We start from the raw sequence: 22,076 nt of genomic DNA on the forward strand, positions 1-22,076 counted from the left end.
AGATTTAATTACCTGCTGTTCATGACAATTTCAAAAACAAGGGACATCCAAATCTTATACTTTGTACATAGGTAGCTATACCTGTACCTACCTACTTGTGAACTTGTGTGATTTAAAAAAAATAAAATAAAACAATTGATATGTCTAAGTAATATCTAGTTTTCACCTAAGACGAAGTAACAGGCTCATCATGATGTTCATCAATGCGTGAATTTGAAAAACAATGTCAAATTGAAAACTAAAACAATAAGTATTCAAAATGAAAAATATTTCCTACAAACTTCGACGAACAGAACAGATTTATCAAAATATTAGATTATTAGATACCTATATGTACATACATAAGTTGAGATAGAATTTTTCGTGTGTGCAGCCTGCTACGCATAGGGAATATTTTTAAGAACAATGGTCCGGTGTTCTCATACTCGTGTCATCACTACCACTGTCATGTACGAAAAAAAATCACCTCGTAGAATACTAATTATTGCATTATATCGGAAGTCAACTCTCGCGCACCGTAGGGAATGATCGCTAACCGGCTACAACACGAAGTTGTTCATTAGAGGAATGTTGGCAACACTTACCTCCCTTTTGACAAGTGGTGTGTGAATCCTGATTTCCTCTAAAGGAAGATCACTAGTTTCGGTGGCGTTGCGGTTCTTGCATTTTAGTTTTAGTCTTTAATTTCATTATCATTGTTATGGTTTTGTTTCATCGAGTTTTGCGGTTTTGTGCAGTTGTGTGAATATAAAATGGACGGATTTTTAAACAATTTAAGTTAGGTAAGTGTTGCGGAGATTCATACCTACCTACCTATACCTAGAAATGAATGATGGTTGTTGATTGATACCTATTTACATTCGCTTTCGCAGTATGCTTTTTGTTATTTTGTATTTAAGGGTGTAGTTTAGCTTCTTAAAATCCGAGAAAATAGGTAATGGGTAATTTTTATTAAAAAATATTTGGCTGCCAAATCGAGAGTGAAAAATTCTACTTTTCAATTTTATCAATAGACAAACTACTGATTTGTTCGCGAACGAAAAATCAAATAATTATTGAGAATGTATTTTGAACGAATTATTAAAAATTGTGCGTGCGCATTTTTGCATTAATTGTTGCCATTTATTGCACTCACACTCGTACACGTTGTTATTTAATACGTATGAAGCGTTGCCAAATCGAATTTTTCGTTTCATTTCAAAAAATATTCAAAATAATTCCGATTTCCGATAGTCGCGAATAAAAGAATTTCCCTGGCCAAGCGCGTCACCACTTTTTCTCCACGACGTTGTCGTGGAAAATTGTAACCAACGCGCTCGGCCGGAGAATTAATTTTCATTCTCATTTAATGTCAGTTCTAATGTGCCATAATATTGAATGGATGCATTCACGAAGTATTTTTAATGAATGGAGGATTTGTTTGATTTTCCAAATGATTTTCTTTTTTCAATTTTTTAAAATACGTAAGTATACCTAATGTTCTTACAAATTTCTAATCCAAAGTAAATTTCAAAAATATCAAAAAATTGTCATAGAAATATATAGAAATGAAATATGGGGTGGGGGAGGGAGGGAAAATGAAATTTTACAAAATAAGCTTTCATGCTAGTTTGTAAAAAACAGGACTTATTAATTAGGTACTTCAGAAAATTTTAAAACAAAGAGAGGAATTTTTAGGCCAACAAGACGAAAATTATTGCTTTTTGGATGTTTTGGCAAATAAAACACAAGTCTCTTGGCAATTTGGTAAAAATTACGAACTACAACCATTTGACTACTTTATCAAAAAACTACTTCCTGAGAATTCTGATGGAAGAAGACTTCTTTTCATTGATTCACCAAAAATTGACACTCTCTGACAACTTTGTCAAAGAACAAGAATTTTTTGACAATTTTGGCAAAAACAAGATTTTTTTGGCCAACCTTGACAAGAATAGGAATGTTTGACAATTTTGACCAAAATTGGCCCTTTTAGAGAATTTTACCAAGATAATCACTTTTTGATAATTTCGACCAAAATGGATACTTTTTTGATTATTTAGCCAAAAATCGACGCTTTTGACAACTTTTTCAAAAAAAATGACACTTTTCAACTTTGGCAAATTTGGAAACAAAAGAACAGAACCTTATACCCTCTGGAATGAGATTATTTAGAGCGATTCTCCTTTTAATCATCCATCACCTAATCAAGCAAGCTTCAAATTTTTGGGATAATTTGAAAAAAAATCACTTCTGAAAAAATCTGGACGATCTGACAAAAAAATTTAAAACAGCTCGCTGAAAAACGTTTCGTAAAAAAATCAAATGATTTGTATGCTGTTTCCGACCCCCCCCCCTCCTCATTGCTAAAAATGAGTCTTCTCTGCAACTTCAATAGAGAAAGTCAGGGATGGAAGAGCCTTGAATTCAGGGCTCCCGCTCTTGGCTCTGGCTCAGCTCCCCGCAAGTTTCAGCTCTGGCTCGCTCTTGGCTCTTGGCTCTTTTTCTTTACAAGAGCTCTTTGGCTCCTTGCTCGCTCCTCAATTCTTCCCGACTCCGCTCTTTGACTCTCGGCTCCCTCTTCCAATTTCTCGGCTCCCACTCCAGCTCCAGCTCTGGCTCTTGGCTCTTTAAATTAGAGTTCAAAATTCGTGAAAAACGATGAAAAAAATGAAAATACACTGCATTTATTTTCATTTCATTTCTCAATGAGGAAAAAAACTTAAAAATTCTTCATTTTCTTCACAAATGTGAGTTAAAAGTTGAATTTTTGATAAAATTGTGCGCATTTTTAAACTTTTTTCTCTACTTTTAGGGAGCCAAAGAGCCTGAAAAATTTTGTGGGCTCCCACTTGGCTCTGGCTCTTTCCAGGTTAAAGACTCCTTATGATGATGGCTCTCTTGAGTAAAATAAGGAGCTCTTTTGCAAGAGAGCTCTTGATGTTTTTCTGCATTTTCATTTATTTGGCTCTTGGCTCTGGCTCTAGCTCCTCAAAAAATTCGGCTCTTTCAGACTCTGGCTCCGGCTCGCTCCCGGCTCTTCCATCCCTGGAGAAAGTAGGATTTTTTTGCAATTTTGGCCAAAATTCGTAGTTAAGACTTTTAGAAAAATTATGATGAGAAAAAAAGTTCTTTTTGAGGATTTTGGTCTTAAACAAAATAGACTTCTGGAAATTTTTTCTGGCAATTTTGGCAAAAGATGGGCCTGTTTTACAGTTTTTACAAAAAAGTTAGAATTTTTGCAAAAAAATAAAATTTTTGGTTGTTTTGAAAAATGGGTGTAAAGTCTCCTCTCCAAGGAACTTTTGAAATTATGGATACATTTTTCACTTGTTGACTCAGTGTTTAGAATTATTCCAAGTTATAAAAAAATCTCACAAAATAACAGAAATTCATTATCTATTAAAAGTTTTATTATTTTATAACTTCAATGATTTTTTCCCCCGAGTCTGACATAATGTCAGAAAGTTAACAAACTTTTTTCGTCAAGTTGAAAAAGTCTAACAGAATGTAAGGAAGTCGAGGTGTTTTTCCCCAAGTTTTCAAAAGTCAACCTCACACCATTTGGTCAATTTTCTTCCGTTTTGAAAAGTTTGACATAATCTCAGAATGTCAACAATTTTTTTTCAAATTCTCAAATCTCTGATTCAATATTAATATCAGGACTAGAATAGAATTTCTTCACAATTTTCAATAATCGGAATCTCTAAAATCTTATCAATTTTAGATACACCACTCTCCCTCTCCCTCCTGTAAAAAAATACCCATGTTCACAACAAATTTTTTTTTTTTTACAATTTGAATAAGTTTGGCATGACTTCTGATTGGCAATTTTGAAATAAAAAGGGGAATTTTAAAAAATGTGGTACCTATGTCATTTTTTTCGAACACTTCTGAAATCATGATCAAATTTTTGGCTAAAAATTTTTCTGAAATACTCGAAAAAAGTTTTGATAGTAATTTTTTGCCAACACATTTAACATATTTCTACAGGTCGCATGACACCTTTTTCAGAAATTTCGGAAATCAAGACTTAATTTTGAGCTCAGATAGGATATAGTCTTCCGAAAATGCCCAACATTTTCGTTGGAATATTTGAATTCTCCGCAAACTTTTTTAAAAATCCCACAAATGCAAACCCAATTTCGGGCTCAATTCTTCGAATATTCTCAAAAAACCAGTTTTGTACGATTCCGAGCCACGATTACGTGGTGGAGTAACGCCAGCGTCGCGCGCTCCAAGTTTTAAAATATGTTACAAACTAAAATCTTCCGTATGCGCTTGAAACTTCGAAAATCAAAAATCCGGTGAAATTGTTTACTTAAAAAAGTGCGTAGAATCCGAATATGACCTTGGTTCTTTTTTAAACATAATACATGATGTCTCCACAAACTCGTGAAATAGGGCAAAAACGGCCATTTCTGCAACTTTGATCATCTCTCCTGACTACAAAAACAACTCAAATTGAAAAACCCCACTTTGTTTTTTGTTTTAGGGTCTAAACTATCGATTAAGCCCATTTTCAACCCGAACACAAAAAAAAGGTCAAAAATTGTTGCCTAGTGTAATCAAGTCTTTAGTCATGTCCTGCCTCCCTCTTTCCTCTCCCGCGCTCACTCCAGTTTTATAAAAACCATAATGGAGACTATTGACTGAATAAAAGGCTACCATACTACAATGGTATTAAACAAAACACTACTATCGATGACAAAATTTAACGTTTCAATTTATAAGAAAAGGTAGCTCCTTTTCTATTTTTGTTTTTTTTTACATCATTCCGAAACATCCGCTATTTATTCCACAGCATTTCTTTTCAGTTGACTTCTTTATTGAACTGTATATTGAAGGACAATAAGTTACCTTGGAGTGGGTATAGGTGGAGGTAGATCAGCTCTCAACAAATGTGTATCTTGGGTAATAAAGCTGTCAACATTTTGAATGCTGGCCAGAGTTGGTGTGTTTTTTAAATAGATACCTGGGATCTTATTTTAAGAAGAATTCAAAATTAGGTAAACTATCTTTTAAGGACAAAGGAGCATTTCGGAACCGTAAGAAGTTCCAGAAAGTTATATCAAATAAGAGCTTTAAATTAGGTACCGCGGTTCACAATGTATTGGGTTGGAACACATAAGTAATCCGAGATGAGAAAAAGGATACGAAAACCCTAGTAGGCAATCATACATAGATACATCCTTCCGGAAAGGCCATTTTTATCGGTATATTTTACATCAAACAGTAGGAAGAAAGTCGTTTTCAGTAGGTATAGGTAGCAAAAAGTATTTGCTGTATTATGAATCATTTTCTCACGATGGCTCTGAAATTCAAATCGTTTCGAATCGTTTGACAAACATAGGTACTGAATACTAAATCAGAAATATTACTCAGTGTTTCTTAAAATTTATTAGGTGATTTTCAATTTAAAGATCCTGTATAGGGCTGACATACAATAGTTTTTGGCAGCTTGTTGCCGTTGTATTGGCATTGAAAATTTTTTTAGCGATGCAACGAAAGGGAAAAAATTACGATTTTAGCGTTTATTTCATCATTTAGGTCAGTGGCGATTCTGGAGGAAAAAATGTAGGGAAGTCAGCAATATTGAACAAAATGATCATTTTTCGTAATTTTTTACACTTGAAAAAAATTCAGCTCACATGGGCATGACACCTGCATATAAGTATCTATAGGTAACAATATCGTATCATAACTCATCAAATCGCCATCCTTTACATCGAGTTGATGCAAAAACAATCCAAGAAAATAGAAAAGAGAATCGACTGGAAGTCATCAAGCCAAATCTGCACCCTGACTTCACTAGCGTGTGTATTACATGTACTATTACACACACACCAAGCATACAAACGCGCGTTCTTACCCTACGTTACCATGGCAACGATGGTTGGAACGGCAGTCCGAACTGGTTTTACTCAGTCTGACTTCAAAATATAAAATAATTCCTCCAGTCTAGCGCGTCACTTACGTTTTTGCCACGGCGCTGTCGCGGTAAAATTCCAACTCACGCGCTTTGCCATGGAGGTTTTCTTTAATTTGCCGTACTTAGAACGTTCGTGTTTTCGAATCAAAATTTTTTGGGCAAAGAAAAACTTACAATTGTATTTGTAAATAATTCGAGCATTTTTTTTATTTTTTTAAAAAAATTGTAAAATTATTATGAGAGAAGAGAAAAACAGAATTCTGAGAGAAATTTTAGGGGAAGTCTGACTTCCCTAACTTCCCCCTGAAAATCGCCACTGATTTAGGTATGTACAGGACGTAGCAAAGCAACCGCAATTGAATCATTCTCGCTTTAAATTTCATTGTAAGGAGAATAAGAATTGCTCAATAACCGTGTACCAATAACCTTTGTTGCAGAATCATCGAGCATGATTCACGATGCAAACGAAAAATATTAATCAAGAACATTCATCAGCTACCGTCAACTTGGTAAGTAAACCGATTATTATGTGCTCTGGGATTTTTATCTATTATTGTTATTACTTGTACCTACCAAGATCTACCTACACATGCATGCTTGTTTTTAATTTGGGGCTTTATTTTCATTTTTAATAAATCCGTCTGTCAGTGTACACATGTTGTAAATCCAATTATTAAAGGGTACAAAAATTAACATTATTTTTTTCATCTAGTAAAGGTGTTATCCTCGTATCCCAGTATACGTTTTTTTTAAAACAATCTGCAATTTAGATGGTGTAAACGGTGTGCTTATACTTAATGGAGTATGTGATTTGAACAAAACATACACGCCTTCACTCTGAAAAAAAAAGGGTTGAATTGCATAAGTTTACCTACCTGTAATATTCAAGGACGATGGATTTTCAGAAATTGAAGATCACCTACCTGCCTATAAAAAATATTACGTAGGTATCTAACGTGTTAACTAAACGGTATATACCTACCTATAGGTACCTATAATTTTTATTTCATTTTTTTCCCGTTGTCTTGAAAATTTTAATTAGCGATGGAACGTTGGGCGAACTTTTCATGCCTACTGTTTTAATTTTTTAAGAGATAATCTACCTACTTACTTAACTTACTTGCTGTATAAATACCTTCTGCTGGATCTAAATAAATGAGCACGTACCGAAATGTATTTGCTAAAAGTCCAGACCCGCCTCAAATTATTCGTAATGATCATCTAATTAAAAGTTGCTGGAAAGTTTTAAAGAACTGTAGTGGAAAGAAAACGAACACACGAAATGTTTTCAAAGTTTTTATTATATTTTGAAACACGAAATACGAAATTTATTCGCGGGTTACACTTTACCGAACTTGCGCGTCTTATACTTAATCGCGAATGCATGTAAGGTTAGGTTAGGTTAACTTAACCTTTGCACGTTCAGACAAACCAAAGATCTCCAATGGTACTAGGTATCCACTGGGAGGATCAATGAGATCCCTATAAGACTAAACCAAAGATCTCCAATGGTACTAGGTATCCACTGGGAGGATCAATGAGATCCCTATTCGACAAACCAAAGATCTCAGATGGTACTAAGTATCCACACTGAGGATCAATGAGATCCCTATAAGGCTAACCAAAGATCTCAAATGGTACCGAAGCAACCACTATGAGAATCAATGAAGTGAGGCCTACACATAAGTGAAGTTCTACACCTATGTTAAGGTAGGCCTCCCTAGCTCTTCTAGCTAAAGAAGATTAGACTTCAATAGCCCGAAGAGAACTGATTTTACCAACAAATTGGCTGAGTTTATATACTCTGAAAAAGGTGGGTGCACTAGCTTCTCAGCTGATGAGGAATCTATCTCAGCTGTTTGAGAATTGGTATCAGCTGATTAAGATTTGTATCAGCTGATTAAGATGTGTCTCAGCTGATTAAGTTCATCATAAAAATGTATGGTTAAATAAGACCTATCAGCTGACTGAGTATGCTCCTTGAAGGTCAAATAAAACAGCTGACTAATCATATTGAAATTAGTTATAGTAGACTTCCCATAGGATCGCTAAGTAGATTAAATATCTGACAGTTTGTTTATTTTGATAAATCAGCTGATTGTTATGATGAATAGTTTCATTACATGTCCTATAGGATCGCTAATGGTATTTAAAGTAAAACAGCTGATTGTTTGAAAAATAGATTAGGTAGAATTTATACCTATAGGATCGCTAAAGTATTTATTTAGTTTTCTTCCACTACAAGAACAAACGATTTTTCCACTCTGTTTTAAAGTGAGAAGTTGTGTTTCTCATTAATAGATATCTATAGGTACAATAAAACACTTTTTTTAGGCATCAATGTATTTGAAAGAGCTTACACATCGACATCATAATCAGTAATCAATTACGTACTTATTAGAGCAGGCAAATAGCGGTTTTAAAAAGGAAAAAATTGGCACATAAATTTTTTCTTCGGGAATGTGTTCAGATGAACCCCCTGAACTACCAAAAAAAACCCGAACCTCCTAACCCTGGAGCTAATTTTTTTAGGGGGCTAAAACCGGTTCAGATTTACGTTTTTTGCGATTTACTCCGAAAATATTAGGTTTACGAGAAAAACTACCATGACGAAAAATGTTCCCCTTCAAATTCTCGACAATTTGATACTACGCTCGATACCCATCCCTCAAGAGGGGTGTCTGAAAAAAGGGGTGGAAAGAGTAGGTGTTTGAAAAAAAGTCAGTCCAATAAATTGATCAATGTTACCACTTAATATCATTCGTTTTCGCTTAAATTTTTTTTACAAAGTCTACTCACCCAACTATTAGTCACACCACCATTGATTGGTCTTCATCCCTCCCAAGGGATTGGTGGGGGATGCTTGGTTTTTCAAGTAACACACAACTGAATCATATATTTGAAAAACGAATCTGGACATGCAATATATCGAATGGTATGTTTTCGAGGTCGCTGAATACGAATACCAACTTATTTTCAGGGTCCAACTCCTCAAAGCCCCTCTGTGCCCCAAAAAAGGGGTTAAAATTTTGAAAAATCGTGAAAAGTCGAGTGATATATCGAATGGTATGTTTTCGAGGTCGCTGAGTACGAATATGAACTTGTTTTTTGTGTCCCACCCCCCCCCAATGTTCCTCTGGGCCCCAATAAGGGGGCCAAAATTTCAAAAAATCATCAAAAAGTCGAGTGATATATCAAATGAAATGTTTTTGAGGTCGCCATGCAGGCGCAAATATGAACTTATTTTTGGGTTCCACCCCACAATATCCCTCTGTTCCCAAAAAAGGGGCCAAATTTTGAAAAATCATGGAAAGTAGAGTTATATATCGAATGGTGTGTTTTTGGGATTCTATTTTGAAATTTTTTATCAATTTATGAGTTTTTTCAGCAAAAAAAGAAACATTATAAATGATTAATTTCATTTAAATTTCCCATGAAAATAATATAATTCGAGTGGCACGTAAGGATCTAGACAAAATTTAAAAATAGAAATTAGTTGGATGATTATACATTTTATTTCAATGAAATTCGACAACACAGTGAAAGTCCTAGTTCCATTTTATTTTCTATTGAAAAATAATCAAATCCTGCAGGTAGGTAAGTGAGCGTTTTAAAGAAAAATCTTGAGATGTAAAATATTTTCTTTGCAAAATGAGCGTTCAAACTTTTTGAACAGCGATCCGAATAATACCTTGGCAATGCGAGTAGCTCTACTAACATCTCCCCTCCTCCCGCCGAAAGTTAGTCCAATCAGTATTTTTGAGATGAATTTTCAGAATTTTTTCTAAAATAATGGTGTGAATCTTTAAAGAAAAAGATCACACCATGTTTTTTCGTCAACTTCTTTGGGTCTGAGAACCATTGTGCTTTGGATTCTAAAAATATGTGTTCAGCGATCTTGAAAACATACCATTCCATATACTTATAACTCGACTTTTCATGATTTTTCAAAATTTGGCCCTTTTTTTGGAGCGAAGAGGGACATTGTGAGGTTGGACACGAAAAATAAGTTCATATTCGTACTCAGCGACCTCAAAAACATACCATTCGATATATAACTCTACTTTCCATGATTTTTCAAAATTTGGCCCCTTTTTTGGGAACAGAGGGATATTGTGGGGTGGAACCCAAAAATAAGTTCATATTTGCGCCTGCATGGCGACCTCAAAAACATTTCATTTGATATATCACTCGACTTTTTGATGATTTTTTGAAATTTTGGCCCCCTTGTTGGGGCCCAGAGGAACATTGGGGGGGGGGGTGGGACACAAAAAACAAGTTCATATTCGTACTCAGCGACCTCGAAAACATACCATTCGATATATCACTCGACTTTTCACGATTTTTCAAAATTTTAACCCCTTTTTTGGGGCACAGAGGGGCTTTGAGGAGTTGGACCCTGAAAATAAGTTGGTATTCGTATTCAGCGACCTCGAAAACATACCATTCGATATATTGCATGTCCAGATTCGTTTTTCAAATATATGATTCAGTTGTGTGTTACTTGAAAAACCAAGCATCCCCCACCAACCCCTTGGGAGGGATGAAGACCAATCAATGGTGGTGTGACTAATAGTTGGGTGAGTAGACTTTGTAAAAAAAATTTAAGCGAAAACGAATGATATTAAGTGGTAACATTGATCAATTTATTGGACTGACTTTTTTTCAAACACCTACTCTTTCCACCCCTTTTTTCAGACACCCCTCTTGAGGGATGGGTATCGAGCGTAGTATCAAATTGTCGAGAATTTGAAGGGGAACATTTTTCGTCATGGTAGTTTTTCTCGTAAACCTAATATTTTCGGAGTAAATCGCAAAAAACGTAAATCTGAACCGGTTTTAGCCCCCTAAAAAAATTAGCTCCAGGGTTAGGAGGTTCGGGTTTTTTTTTGGTAGTTCAGGGGGTTCATCTGAACACATTCCCGAAGAAAAAATTTATGTGCCAATTTTTTCCTTTTCGCCCTCGCTTTTTTACGTTATTTTCCTTCTCTATATCTAAATATGAATTCCCAAAATTATTAACAGAATTTCAGCTTAAAAACAATAGTTTTAAATTCCTACATAAAATTATACTTTCAAGACGTGTAATGTGGTGTTCTACATCAAATTCTATCTCCATCCCCCATTGCTCCTTGTTAGTTGAAAACAGTTAGGTAACCCTTTTTGCACTACTATTTAAAGGGAAGTTCAAATTTTGAAGAATGGATTTCATGATCTTTTTATCCACTTTATCTCTTTTTTCAAATACCTCCTGGGTGAAAAATTCGGTTTATAAGTAGAAATATTCATTTTTACTGGATTATAAAACTGCTACAATATCTGCTGGTATAGAAATCCCCTTAAAAAGGATGCAACACTTTTTTAGTTTGGTAAATGCTGCCAACCAGATTAGGTAGATAATTATTTTAGATTTTTGGTCTGCTGCTTTCAAATTTGAAGGATATCTACCTATCAAGTCTCTGGTTCAAATCTGAAGCTTATAATTGAATTTGAGCTCATTAAAATTTTTTTGCAACCTATTATACACTTAGTTGTCAATCACATTATTATTTCCTTCGTCCCTCCTCTCAACATTTTGGAGATTTTCATCGATGTTTTTTGAATAAAATTATGTAGATACTTATCTCGTGCAGCACAAAAATGATTATTGATTCTTTCGTCTAAATCTAAATATTCCCAAAAGGTATCGCCTGGTACTTGATCAATTTTCACTTCTCATCTCAACAATAATCGTTTCTTTTGTGCGTCCTCTTCCGCGATGAAATAATTAGCTCATTTCAATTTTCATCTCACAATCCCTGTGCGAATTGCCTACCTACCTACCTGTTGTTGACTAACTAAAAAGGTATTCGGCTGTCAGCTCGGCAAAAGAATATCGAACACCATCCAACCACTTCCACTTCTTAGCTACAAATCAACATCCTTTCTGCTTTGTTTGATAAATGAATTTAAACCGGATTAATTAATACGGCTTAATCACCAAAACATATACTCTATCAGCGAATTGATTTGACTAATTTTTTGAACAGGAAAACGGCACCGGCGAAGGTACCATAACCATTCCAACGTCAATAGATCAAAATACGCGGGAATTTGATATTCAAACCGGTCTCGTCTCGGGTAAGCAACGCAATCTACTTTACGATAACATTATTTTTGAACTAAAAAAACACATGTTGGTTCACCTTGTACGTGGAGTATGGAGTATGGAGTTGTGTGTATTTGACTCGGCGTACATTCTGCTGGAAAAAAGTTAACGGGTAAGCGATCTTCGAATCTGTTCGTATATTTGCGTGGTGCTGGTTGCTGGTGCAGTCGAACCAGTTGCATTGTGCGTCTTCAAGCGGAACTTGTGTATAATATTTGTTTTTTTGGTTTCGTGCGAATGTGAGTGTGCCGGATATGATTCGTTTATTTGTGTGATTTGTTTAGTTGATTAATTTACGAAGGAATTGGCAAATATATTGAAAGTGAGTTGTTTACAGTATTCTCGTGTAACTATTGGATAGGTTTGGATCTAAACTCGAGGTGTTGGAGCTTGAATCTGAATCAGCGTAAAATCCATGCCGGTATAAGTGGTCAGGTGAATGAAAATATCCCAAGAATTTAAAATAACCTGCAAAGGTGATTTCGTTAGTTTGAAAATACATGCCTGCCTACGGTAGGTATCTATAAGTAGATAGGTACCGTTTAGGAATCATAGATATTGAATTTATGATTGTGGTACTGATTTTGATTTTGAGGATGATGAACTGGATGATTTGTGGTGATTACAGTAGTCTAGGTAGGTACCTGTTACTAATCAATTCCTTTTCCAGTATTTTTGAAATAGAGAGAGAGTGTCATTAAATCCATGTGTATTGTGTAGGTAGGTAGCAGGTACATATGATCTATTAAAATAGTTTTCACGGTCGATCGATTCAAAATACTGCTATATTGCTGGAGAATATCACCTGGGAAATTAATCATTCGTAACGCTTTGCTGATTGCGCTAAACAGTACAAAATATTCGTACAAATTAAACGCTCCTCAATCAAAAATATGTCGATAACAGAAATATTCCCGAGTACAAAATCAATGCTAAGTATATAATTTGCATAATGTACGTAATATCTCGCCAAATAACGTATTTAGGTAACTTGCTTTTTGGCCTGAAAATAATATTCACATAATTAAAGTGCCAAACCCGGAGGTATGATTTTTTTACGTGATATTCCACATAAATCCCCGTTACTTGGAGTTTCTTTTACTGTAATTAACATGAAAATCATACATATACGAGTGCTATAAGTGAAACGAAAGTGAATGTCAATTTAATTAAACCCATCGACGAATTCATCATTCGAGTAATGTTGCCTTTGGTTCGTTTCTTTACCAAAGATTTTAACTGTCCAAACAATAGATGTGAAGACCAAGAAGAATTACTCTGCTGGGAGGCATTTCTTAATGATTGTCGAGTATTGTTGATGAAGTAGGTTAAACGATTCGTATTATTTGCCAAACGTTGCGAAATTTCACCCCTTTGGCGTGTATTTTACGGATAATCGCGAGCTTTTCAGATTCTTATCGGGGTACTTTAGACCTGTATGCTCGCGGTATAATTTGTATTCGCGTATAGTTTTTTGAGCAAGAGCAAGAGCAAGAGCACGTTCTCTCAAATGGTATGCTAAAATTTATTCAGTTTTTATACTTCTCTACATCTATCTAAATTATCGACTAGTAATCTTTTAATTATCGAAAAGTATGCGACTAAATATGTGCGTGCGGTGAATTGGTGAATCATGGAAGGTATTGCACCCATATGGCATCACGTATGGGTCATATAGTTCGTCTAATACCCGTACATGCTGGATGGAGGATTGGAGGGGTAATAACCTTTGGAGTAATTATATTATATAGATTTTTACGATGTATTAACGACTATAATTGATTGTTGTGTATACTGTACTTGATATACATATGTAAGGTTAACTTTCTCTATGTATATTTAATACATCTGTAGTTGTACGTAGTAGGTACTCGTATATTATCACCTGAAACGGTTCCACTTTCATTTGACCAATTATCTTGACTTTTCGACAAACCGCGTGACCGGTTCACATTTCGAATTTTTCACCAATGTTCAAAGTTCATCATCGATGTATGGCTTTCATTTTTATTTCTCTTCTCATTCGATTTGTATACCCCCTTATCCTATCGTTGGTCTGACATGTGCAGGCGCAGGCAGTATACGGATGCGGTACCAAATGATAGGCAGGTAGGTATACGAGTAATGTAAATGATGAATTGAATTGAGAATTGAGGTATTAAAACGCGAACGTTCGTAAGAATGAGGAAGAAAATCGTGGGATCATTGGGCGGCTTGCTGATGATTGTTTTCGGAAGTTACAGATGTATATTATGCTTACTGGTACTTATTCTTCTTGTTATCGCGCGTATTGTTTTCCATGCAACGAACACCTAGCGAGTTTTCTTTGTTCGGCTCAAGTCTCGCTTATTTCTCGTTTCGATGAAATTATAAGTCTTGTTTTCCTGCCGATTTGAAGTATTCAGCTCATAAGTAAACAGACGTGTAGATATAATTTGATACTTTGTATACCTACCTGGGATGTACATACTACACTACATACATACCTACAAGAGAAAAGTTTACAAGTTCTACTGTTTCATCGTTGTATATTATATACCTATACTTTGTGAAGGTTTCTAATTACCTTTGATTGAATATATTTTAAGTGTAAAATTGCTCAGAGTCTTGGAATGACTTGATTCGGTCAACTGCAGGATTCTGGCACGTACCTAGCTGAATTCGTATAAGGGTGCGAAGGAGAGTTTTTTTTTTTTTTTTGAAAGGTTAGCGGAGAAACATAGAAAAAAGTGTTAGATTTGAGCTAAAAGTTTTATTTATTTATGTATTATGAATTCAAGAATTTTCATTTTAAAATCATCTTGCTGGAATTTCTCACACTGGGATTCGGGAGGGAGGAGGGGGAGACGGTATAAATTTTAATTCTTAAATATTGTGAAAATATCGATGAAAAATTTGAAATTTAAAAAAAAAATTAATGTCTTAAGCTTTTACTTAACTTTTAAGCTTAATTTTCACGTAGGAATTTTTCAAATGACCAAAGCCAAGTGGGCGAGTTTTGAATTGATCTCGATTTTTCTGCAAGAATCTCAACTTTCAATCCAATTTCTGGTTGGACCATTTTCATAAAATGGTTGGAAATTTATTTTGATCAGTTTTTTTTTTTGTGATTGCTTGCCCCTACTGTTTTTTTGTACTTTACCTATTCTTATTGTACTGCAGCACCTCTACCAAGCGTGTTTTTGCTCATTTTCGTTGGCCAAAAGTCAAAATGCATCAAAATACTTCTATTTGTATGTTTCGAGATTGAGTTATTTTATTTTAAAAATCAGAGCTGGAAATATCGGTAGGTGCCCTGAAATTCAGCTGAGTGTAATATGTCTGAAGTTGAATTAAAGGATTGCAAGCAGTGTACTCGTACTGACCTACCTACTTCAGCAGTAAAAGTTCAAACTCATACTGATAAAGCACGTGATTGATAAGGTTCAAATTCAATTCAATTTTTTATTATTGCAATCGTGGGTTACAAAAGTTGCAAAAATGTTACAATCTCAGCATATTTTGATAATTTTTCGAGCTCAGCTTCAGTTATCTGTTTGCTCTCCATTAATTAAAATCTCAAAGTCCTCATTATGAGGTATAGATACTTCCTGGGAAACCCCGAAAAAAGTACATAATAAAAATTACTCCTAAAAATAGATGACTTGGATTGGTACACACGAAGGTTGAATAGATGAAAAATTATACCTCTTTTAAAACAGTAAATTACTCGTTGCTAATTTGTGTAAAAATCGTTTTAATCATGAATCGGAGGATAGGTACATAACAATTCTTCTACATAGGTAGGTCTAGGTACCTAGTACTTATAATTATGTACTTACATGAGTTTTCTGAGATATTACAACGCAAAGTCGTTCAATTTTACCTGCAGGATAGGTATACTTCAACATGCATACATATTTTGTTAACGTCTATATCACGAAATTCTTACGTAGTTTCCCAGTTTCCGTTAAGCCAAACTGTTCAACAATCAACAATCATACAGCCATTGCCCAGCCCATCAGCCCCGAATAATAAGTCATACGTCATCGGTAAATATCTATCTACTAAATACTTGGTAAATAGTAAAAATTACCTTCATTGTTTCATAGTCATAGCCATAGCCGTTGAAATTCCATCCAACTTAACTGGCACTTGAATACATCGCATCGTACGCAGAACCGGTTTTTTTTACACTAATAAATAGATCAATGTGCGATGGTAATCGTAAAACAGATTTTTTTTCAAGGATTGACTCGTTTTATTAAAAATTCTCAACCGGTATAGAAAACCAGGAATATAAAAATTTGTTCTATCTAAGCAAGTAAGCACCCAGGTATGTTTGCTTTGTTTAGATGACTAAATTACAAACTCGGCTAGAGTATATGATTGAATTTTGGTGGATATTCGGCAATAATCATCGAGTGGGTGGATGAAGATTATTTAGGAAAGCGCGATGGCGGTTCATTTTAAATTAAAAACTACCTATAAAGTTTTATTCGATCGATGGTGGGCGGTGAGTAAAGTAAACGCTACAGGTATGAAAGCTTCTGGCGAGGTGTCATTCTGTAACTTTCATTTTTCAAGATTTTCTTCGTGAAATATGTTGTCAAATTTAACCCCATTCGAAGTTCTTGTTAATAGATAGTCATGTTAAGGAAATAAAATGTTACGAAGAAAAATCAAACAGGTGATGAATGGAGAAACGTATAGGAGTTATTTGTAAGACTATATCCTATATATGAAAAATATGTACTAAGTATACCGTGTACTTAAATGAATGCACAAAAATCCTATATAATATTACTTATGTTACCTCCCTGTTGATGCTGGCGGTATGGTGTGAAAATAACTCGTTATACAAAAGGATAGTCTACATCGAGGAATTTGATGTAATAGGAGAAGACTATTACTATCCGATCGCCTGTGTTCAAAATATACCCATGATTTATGAGTACCCAATAAATGCTTAAGGGTGTAGTTTAGTAGGTAAACGAGTAGGTAAAATATGACGAATTCTATTTTCCAAATTACACAAAAACGGACGAATGGATCTGCTTCATTTTTGGATATGTTGTTTAGAAAGGTTATATCTCGGCGAGTACAGAGCTGTTTTTTTAAAATTTGCTTTAGAATAAAAATAAATTGGATTTAAACTTACGTAATTTAGGGTCATTTTCATGAGAGCATTATTCATTTATGAGACAATATTTCAAAAAACCGAGCTTGTACTCGCCGAGATATAACCTTTCTAAACAACATATCCAAAAATGAACATTATGTGATCATTTTTGAGCGTGAAAAATGGAAAATACGAACACTATTTTGCCGACTTTTTATAGATCAACGTCGCCATGACAGTAGACAAATTTGCGTTTGTTAATGGTTTGTTTACATATTTTAGTTGAAGCATTTTCAATAAAGAGAGCGTTTGTGCAGTTTTTGCAATTTTTGCATTTTGAGAATGGTATTTCTCGTTCTTTTCATCATAAACCCTTCTGGCCACATTTATTGTAACTCAAAATCAAAAACAATTTTGTAAAGTTATCAAATTATCACATCGAAGTAAAAACAAATTGCATTTATTCTTGATATAATTAATAATTTTCATCAATGTATTCCAAAATGAATTTCACATCGTTTCAACAACAAATAAACCATGTACCTTACCTACTACCTGCTTGCTTACATTTTTTATTCACTCAAGTTTATATGTGGGGTGCTTATCGACTTTCATTTATTAAGATTCAAAGTAAGTGAAAAAATTTACCAACTTTGAACAAACTGAAAATCTCAAAATTATACCTCTCATTATTTCATTTCAAAAATTTAATATCTTGTGAACTTTCCCAAAATGCCAACATCTTGTGAGTGTACTTTATTTCTCAAAGTTCAAAGTTTGATCTCTGGAAACCAAGATGACAAAAATGGGCAAAAAAACAATTCAATACGGGTTTGGTTTTCAGTTACAGTTGAACGTCTTCTCAATAGGCGAAGTTTTACTAGATTTTGTTTGTATTTTTTGTAATTTTACTGAAATTTCATCCTTTTTTGATGATTTTCATTTCTCACTGATTGATGATTGGGTAATTTTAATGCTTTTTTGAGTGTTTCTACACACATCTTCAACACTTCTTCATGCATTTTAGGCGAATGTTGTTAAATATTCAGAATTTTTTTTGTGATTTTCATGTTGTTAGATAATTTTAACGATGTTTTAAAGAATTTTTGCAAATTTTATCTTTGTACTTGACAACAATGTTATCCTTTCTTCAATGATCTTCAGCAATTTTATTGTTTTTGAGATTTGTGATAGAATTTACTTCATTTTTTGAAAGTACATACACAGTGTTTTTAGAGCTTTGACTTATGGTTGAAGAACTTTCAACAATTTTTTTGCTATTCTTGTTCAATTTTGATAACGACAAAACTGGTTTTTTTTGAGCATTTTCGAAGAATTATCCTCTTTAAAATGCTTTTTTACCCAAAGCTCTACCTATGACCATTTAAAAGCTTTCGAAGTTTAAAGTTGCGAAAACCAGACAAAAAACCAGCTGCGGGTAGTAAGTAAATATTGAAATTTGAACTAAAATTACTCAAAATTTTGAGTGGACGCATAGGTATTTGAGTAATGCAAAATGCTCGTAATTTTATCCTCTTTGAAACACTTTTTTACCCCAAGCTCTACCTCTCAGTGTTCAAAAGTTCTTGAAGATCAAAGTCGCGGAAAGAGGTCACTGATCAACACCATAGGTATGGGTAATGGGTATGTGACTGACAAGGGAACCTCTTGAGGTGCTCGCCTCCGTGCCTCCGATTTGAACGGGGCCGCGATTTTTGGAAAGAGCATGTTCTAAAACTCCTAAAACCAAATTTTCAGCTACTCAAGTTTATTTTTTGATTTTTGGCAAATTTTTAAAAATCCAAAATTGACTATTTTGGTGATTTATGCTTTTTTTAAAAAAAGTACGTAATTGATCAGTAAAAATGTTCGAAATAAGACCTAAAAAACCGATATTAACCCCCCAAATCCAAATTTCGGCATTTCCAGCCATTCTGGAGCCTTCAGCGCGATTTTTCAATTTCTCCAGAATTTTAAATTTGCTCCAGAAGACGTGAATATGAAGTTAGGCAGCTGAAAATCGAGTTGTGTGTCATACTCGACCTGTTTAACGAATTCATCCACATTTCAGCCGATTCTGGATGAGATACCTCAAGAGTGGTATTTTGACCAGCTTTTTTTCAAATGAAAAATCCAAAAAAATCAAAAGTTTCCCGATTACTAGAAAATTTTTGAAATTTGCGCGAATCACAGTATTTTGTCATGAACTAACCCCACGAGGGCGAATGTCACCATTTCCAGCAATTCTGGAGCCTCCAGCGCGATTTTTCAATTTCTCCAGGGGCTCCAGAAAGGCTGGAAATGGGGAAATTCTCCCTCGAGGGCTTGATTAATGACAAAATACAGCGATTTGCGCATTTTTCAATAATTTTCTCGCAAACGAGAAATTTTTGATTTTTGGATATTTTTATTATGAAAAAAAGCTGGTCAAAAAACCACTCTTGAGGTGTCCCCTCCAGTCTGTAGTTTTGTTGCCAAATTTGCCCAAGTTAAAAAGTGTATTTTTTTGAAAAAGTTGTCAAAAAGCGTCGATTTTTGGCTCAAATAATCAAAAACTATCCATTTTAGTCAAAATTGTCAAAAAGTGACCATCTTGGTAAAATTCTCAAAAAGGGTCAATTTTTGCCAAAATTGTCAAACATTCCTGTTCTTGTGAAGGTTGGCTAAAAAACCCTGTTTTCGCCAAAATTGTCAAAAGACTCTCGTTTTTTGACAAAATTGTCATAGAGTGTCAATTTTTGGTGAATTGATGAAAATTTGAAATGTTCTTCAGTCAAAATTCCCAGAAAGTAGTTTTTTAATAAAGTTTTTTCATATTTTTGAAATTTACTTCGGAGGCACTGCGTGCCCCCACGAAAAAAAAAACTTTTTATAAGAAATTTGTCAGAATATTAAATTTTAAAAAATTTAAAAAAATCATTAGGAAAATCAAACAACTCCTCCATTTATTAAAAATACTTCGTGAATGCATTCATCCAATATTATGACACATTAGAACTGGCATTGAATGAAAATGAAAATTAATTCTCCGGCCGAGCGCGTTGGTTATACTTTTCCACGACAACGTCGCGGAGAAAAAGTGGTGACGCGCTTGGCCCGGCTTCGCGCAAGAGAAATTATTTTCTTCGTAACTATCAAAAATTAGAATTATTTTGGAAATTTTTCTAAATGAAACGAAAAATTCGATTTGGCAACGCTTCATACGTATGAATAAATAACAACGTGTATGAGTGTGAGTGCAACAAATGGCAACAGTTAATGGGAAAATGCGCACGCACAATTTTCAATAATTCGTTTAAAATAAATTCAGAAATTCTCAATAATTATTCAATTTTTCGTTCGCGAACAAATCAGTTATTTGTCTACTGATAAAATAAAAAAGAAAAATTTTCAACTCTCGATTTGGCAGCCAAATATTTTTCAATAAAAATTTCCCATTACCTGTTTTCTCGGATTTTTAGAAGCTAAACTACACCCTTGATCTGATTTGGAATTTTAAATGTAACTCAAAAGAATTAATATTTTCGTTTTCAATACTTTCATTGCATGAAAAAGGAGCATGGTGGAGAAAATTTGCTAAAAATTTCAGTTCGAAACTTGGAGTAGGAGTAGATGATGTACTCAACTCCTGCAGACAGTGCAAATAGGTATCCACGGATTTTCAGTTTTGCTTTTGCCTTTAAATTCGTTCGATAAAAAAATTTAACGATTTTTCTCTCGATAAATGAAAGGGTAAAAGATTGATGAAAAAACACCGTCACTATATTCAAACCTATATTGGTGAGTACTCGTCCCTCTATCTGGCCACTTCCGGCAACAGCTCATCTAAAACCGGAAACTGCATAAATAATATGATATAAAAAGACGAACAGGTGTCCAACCAGTTCACCCATTGTATAGGTATGTATGTAGTATGCCTATGTACTGCAGGTTACAACACAAGTACCTGTTATCCTAAGTAGCTTCACAAAATAGTCGTCTCCCTTTTAATTTCCACCCACCATAGCGTGACCAGAATACAGATGCTACTCTTATTCTACACATACGTAGTACGTACATGCCGCATAAAGCTGTTAAAAACCGTTTTAGCGTAGCTTGACTTTTGCAATGGGTATGTTGGGTGATGTTTTCTATACTGTCAACTTTTCCTTTTTATTTTAACGAATCCGCATTCGGCAGGTACGTCTAATTTAATTACTAGGAGTTGAGATGGACAGTGAAATGCATTTGGTGATTGGGCGAATTGTTGAAAGGGTACCCCCCGATAAGATAGGCAAAATGCCCTTAACCTCAGATTTCGATGAAACTCACAGGGTATGTTTAGTACCCCCAAAAAATAATTTTGGGCCCATAGCCCGCTCCCCACCCCACCCCCCTCAGCCAGGGGGCCAAAAAACGCGTTTTTCAGGGGAAAAATTCTGTATCAGCGCGTAATTAAGATAAATTGATTCTGTAAACGAATATAGTTAGAGGATACATGGGCGTACCTCCCTGAATTTTTTCAGAATTTTTCATCACACGGGGAGAGAAGGGGGGACAAAAGAAAACTTTAAATCGATATTACTCCGGAACGAAAAAACATACCAAAACGATTTTTTCGTCAAATATGTATCTTTAGGTCTACTTTCTATAGAAGTCATCACCCGGCCATTTGGAGTGGTGGGTCAAGCTCAAAAGCTCAAAAAACTCTCAAAAAACCACGTTTTTTGCGTTTTTCTCCAAAAATATGGACAAATGGCGGAAATCTAAGAGAACCAAGTTGTTCAGCGTGAAATTTTACCTCAGAATTTTGTAATTGAAAATTCATTTACACCGCATGATCGTAAAACTACATGCGCAGAAGTATTTGTGCTTACATCAAGATAGCTGAAAGGGTATTCCTGGGTAAAATAGGTGAAATGTCCCTGTCCTCGGAT

General features: G+C 34.6%; 1 protein-coding gene across 4 annotated transcripts in view; it reads left to right on the forward strand.

Moving 5' to 3' along the window:
- Positions 1-584: 584 nt before the first annotated feature.
- LOC135835246 (ras guanine nucleotide exchange factor P-like) overlaps positions 585-22,076 on the forward strand; it is a 63,106-nt gene continuing 41,614 nt past the window's right edge. The window contains exons 1-3 of one of the 4 annotated variants that reach the window (XM_065349413.1): positions 585-782; positions 6,349-6,420; positions 11,941-12,031. In XM_065349413.1, the coding sequence (XP_065205485.1) occupies positions 6,370-6,420; positions 11,941-12,031 (142 nt within the window). In that variant the 5' untranslated portion in view covers positions 585-782; positions 6,349-6,369. The other 3 variants (XM_065349416.1, XM_065349417.1, XM_065349415.1) reach the window with 3 other exon arrangements.

The sequence above is a fragment of the Planococcus citri genome, chromosome 2 (assembly GCF_950023065.1).
Source record: "Planococcus citri chromosome 2, ihPlaCitr1.1, whole genome shotgun sequence".
NCBI lineage: Eukaryota > Metazoa > Arthropoda > Insecta > Hemiptera > Pseudococcidae > Planococcus > Planococcus citri.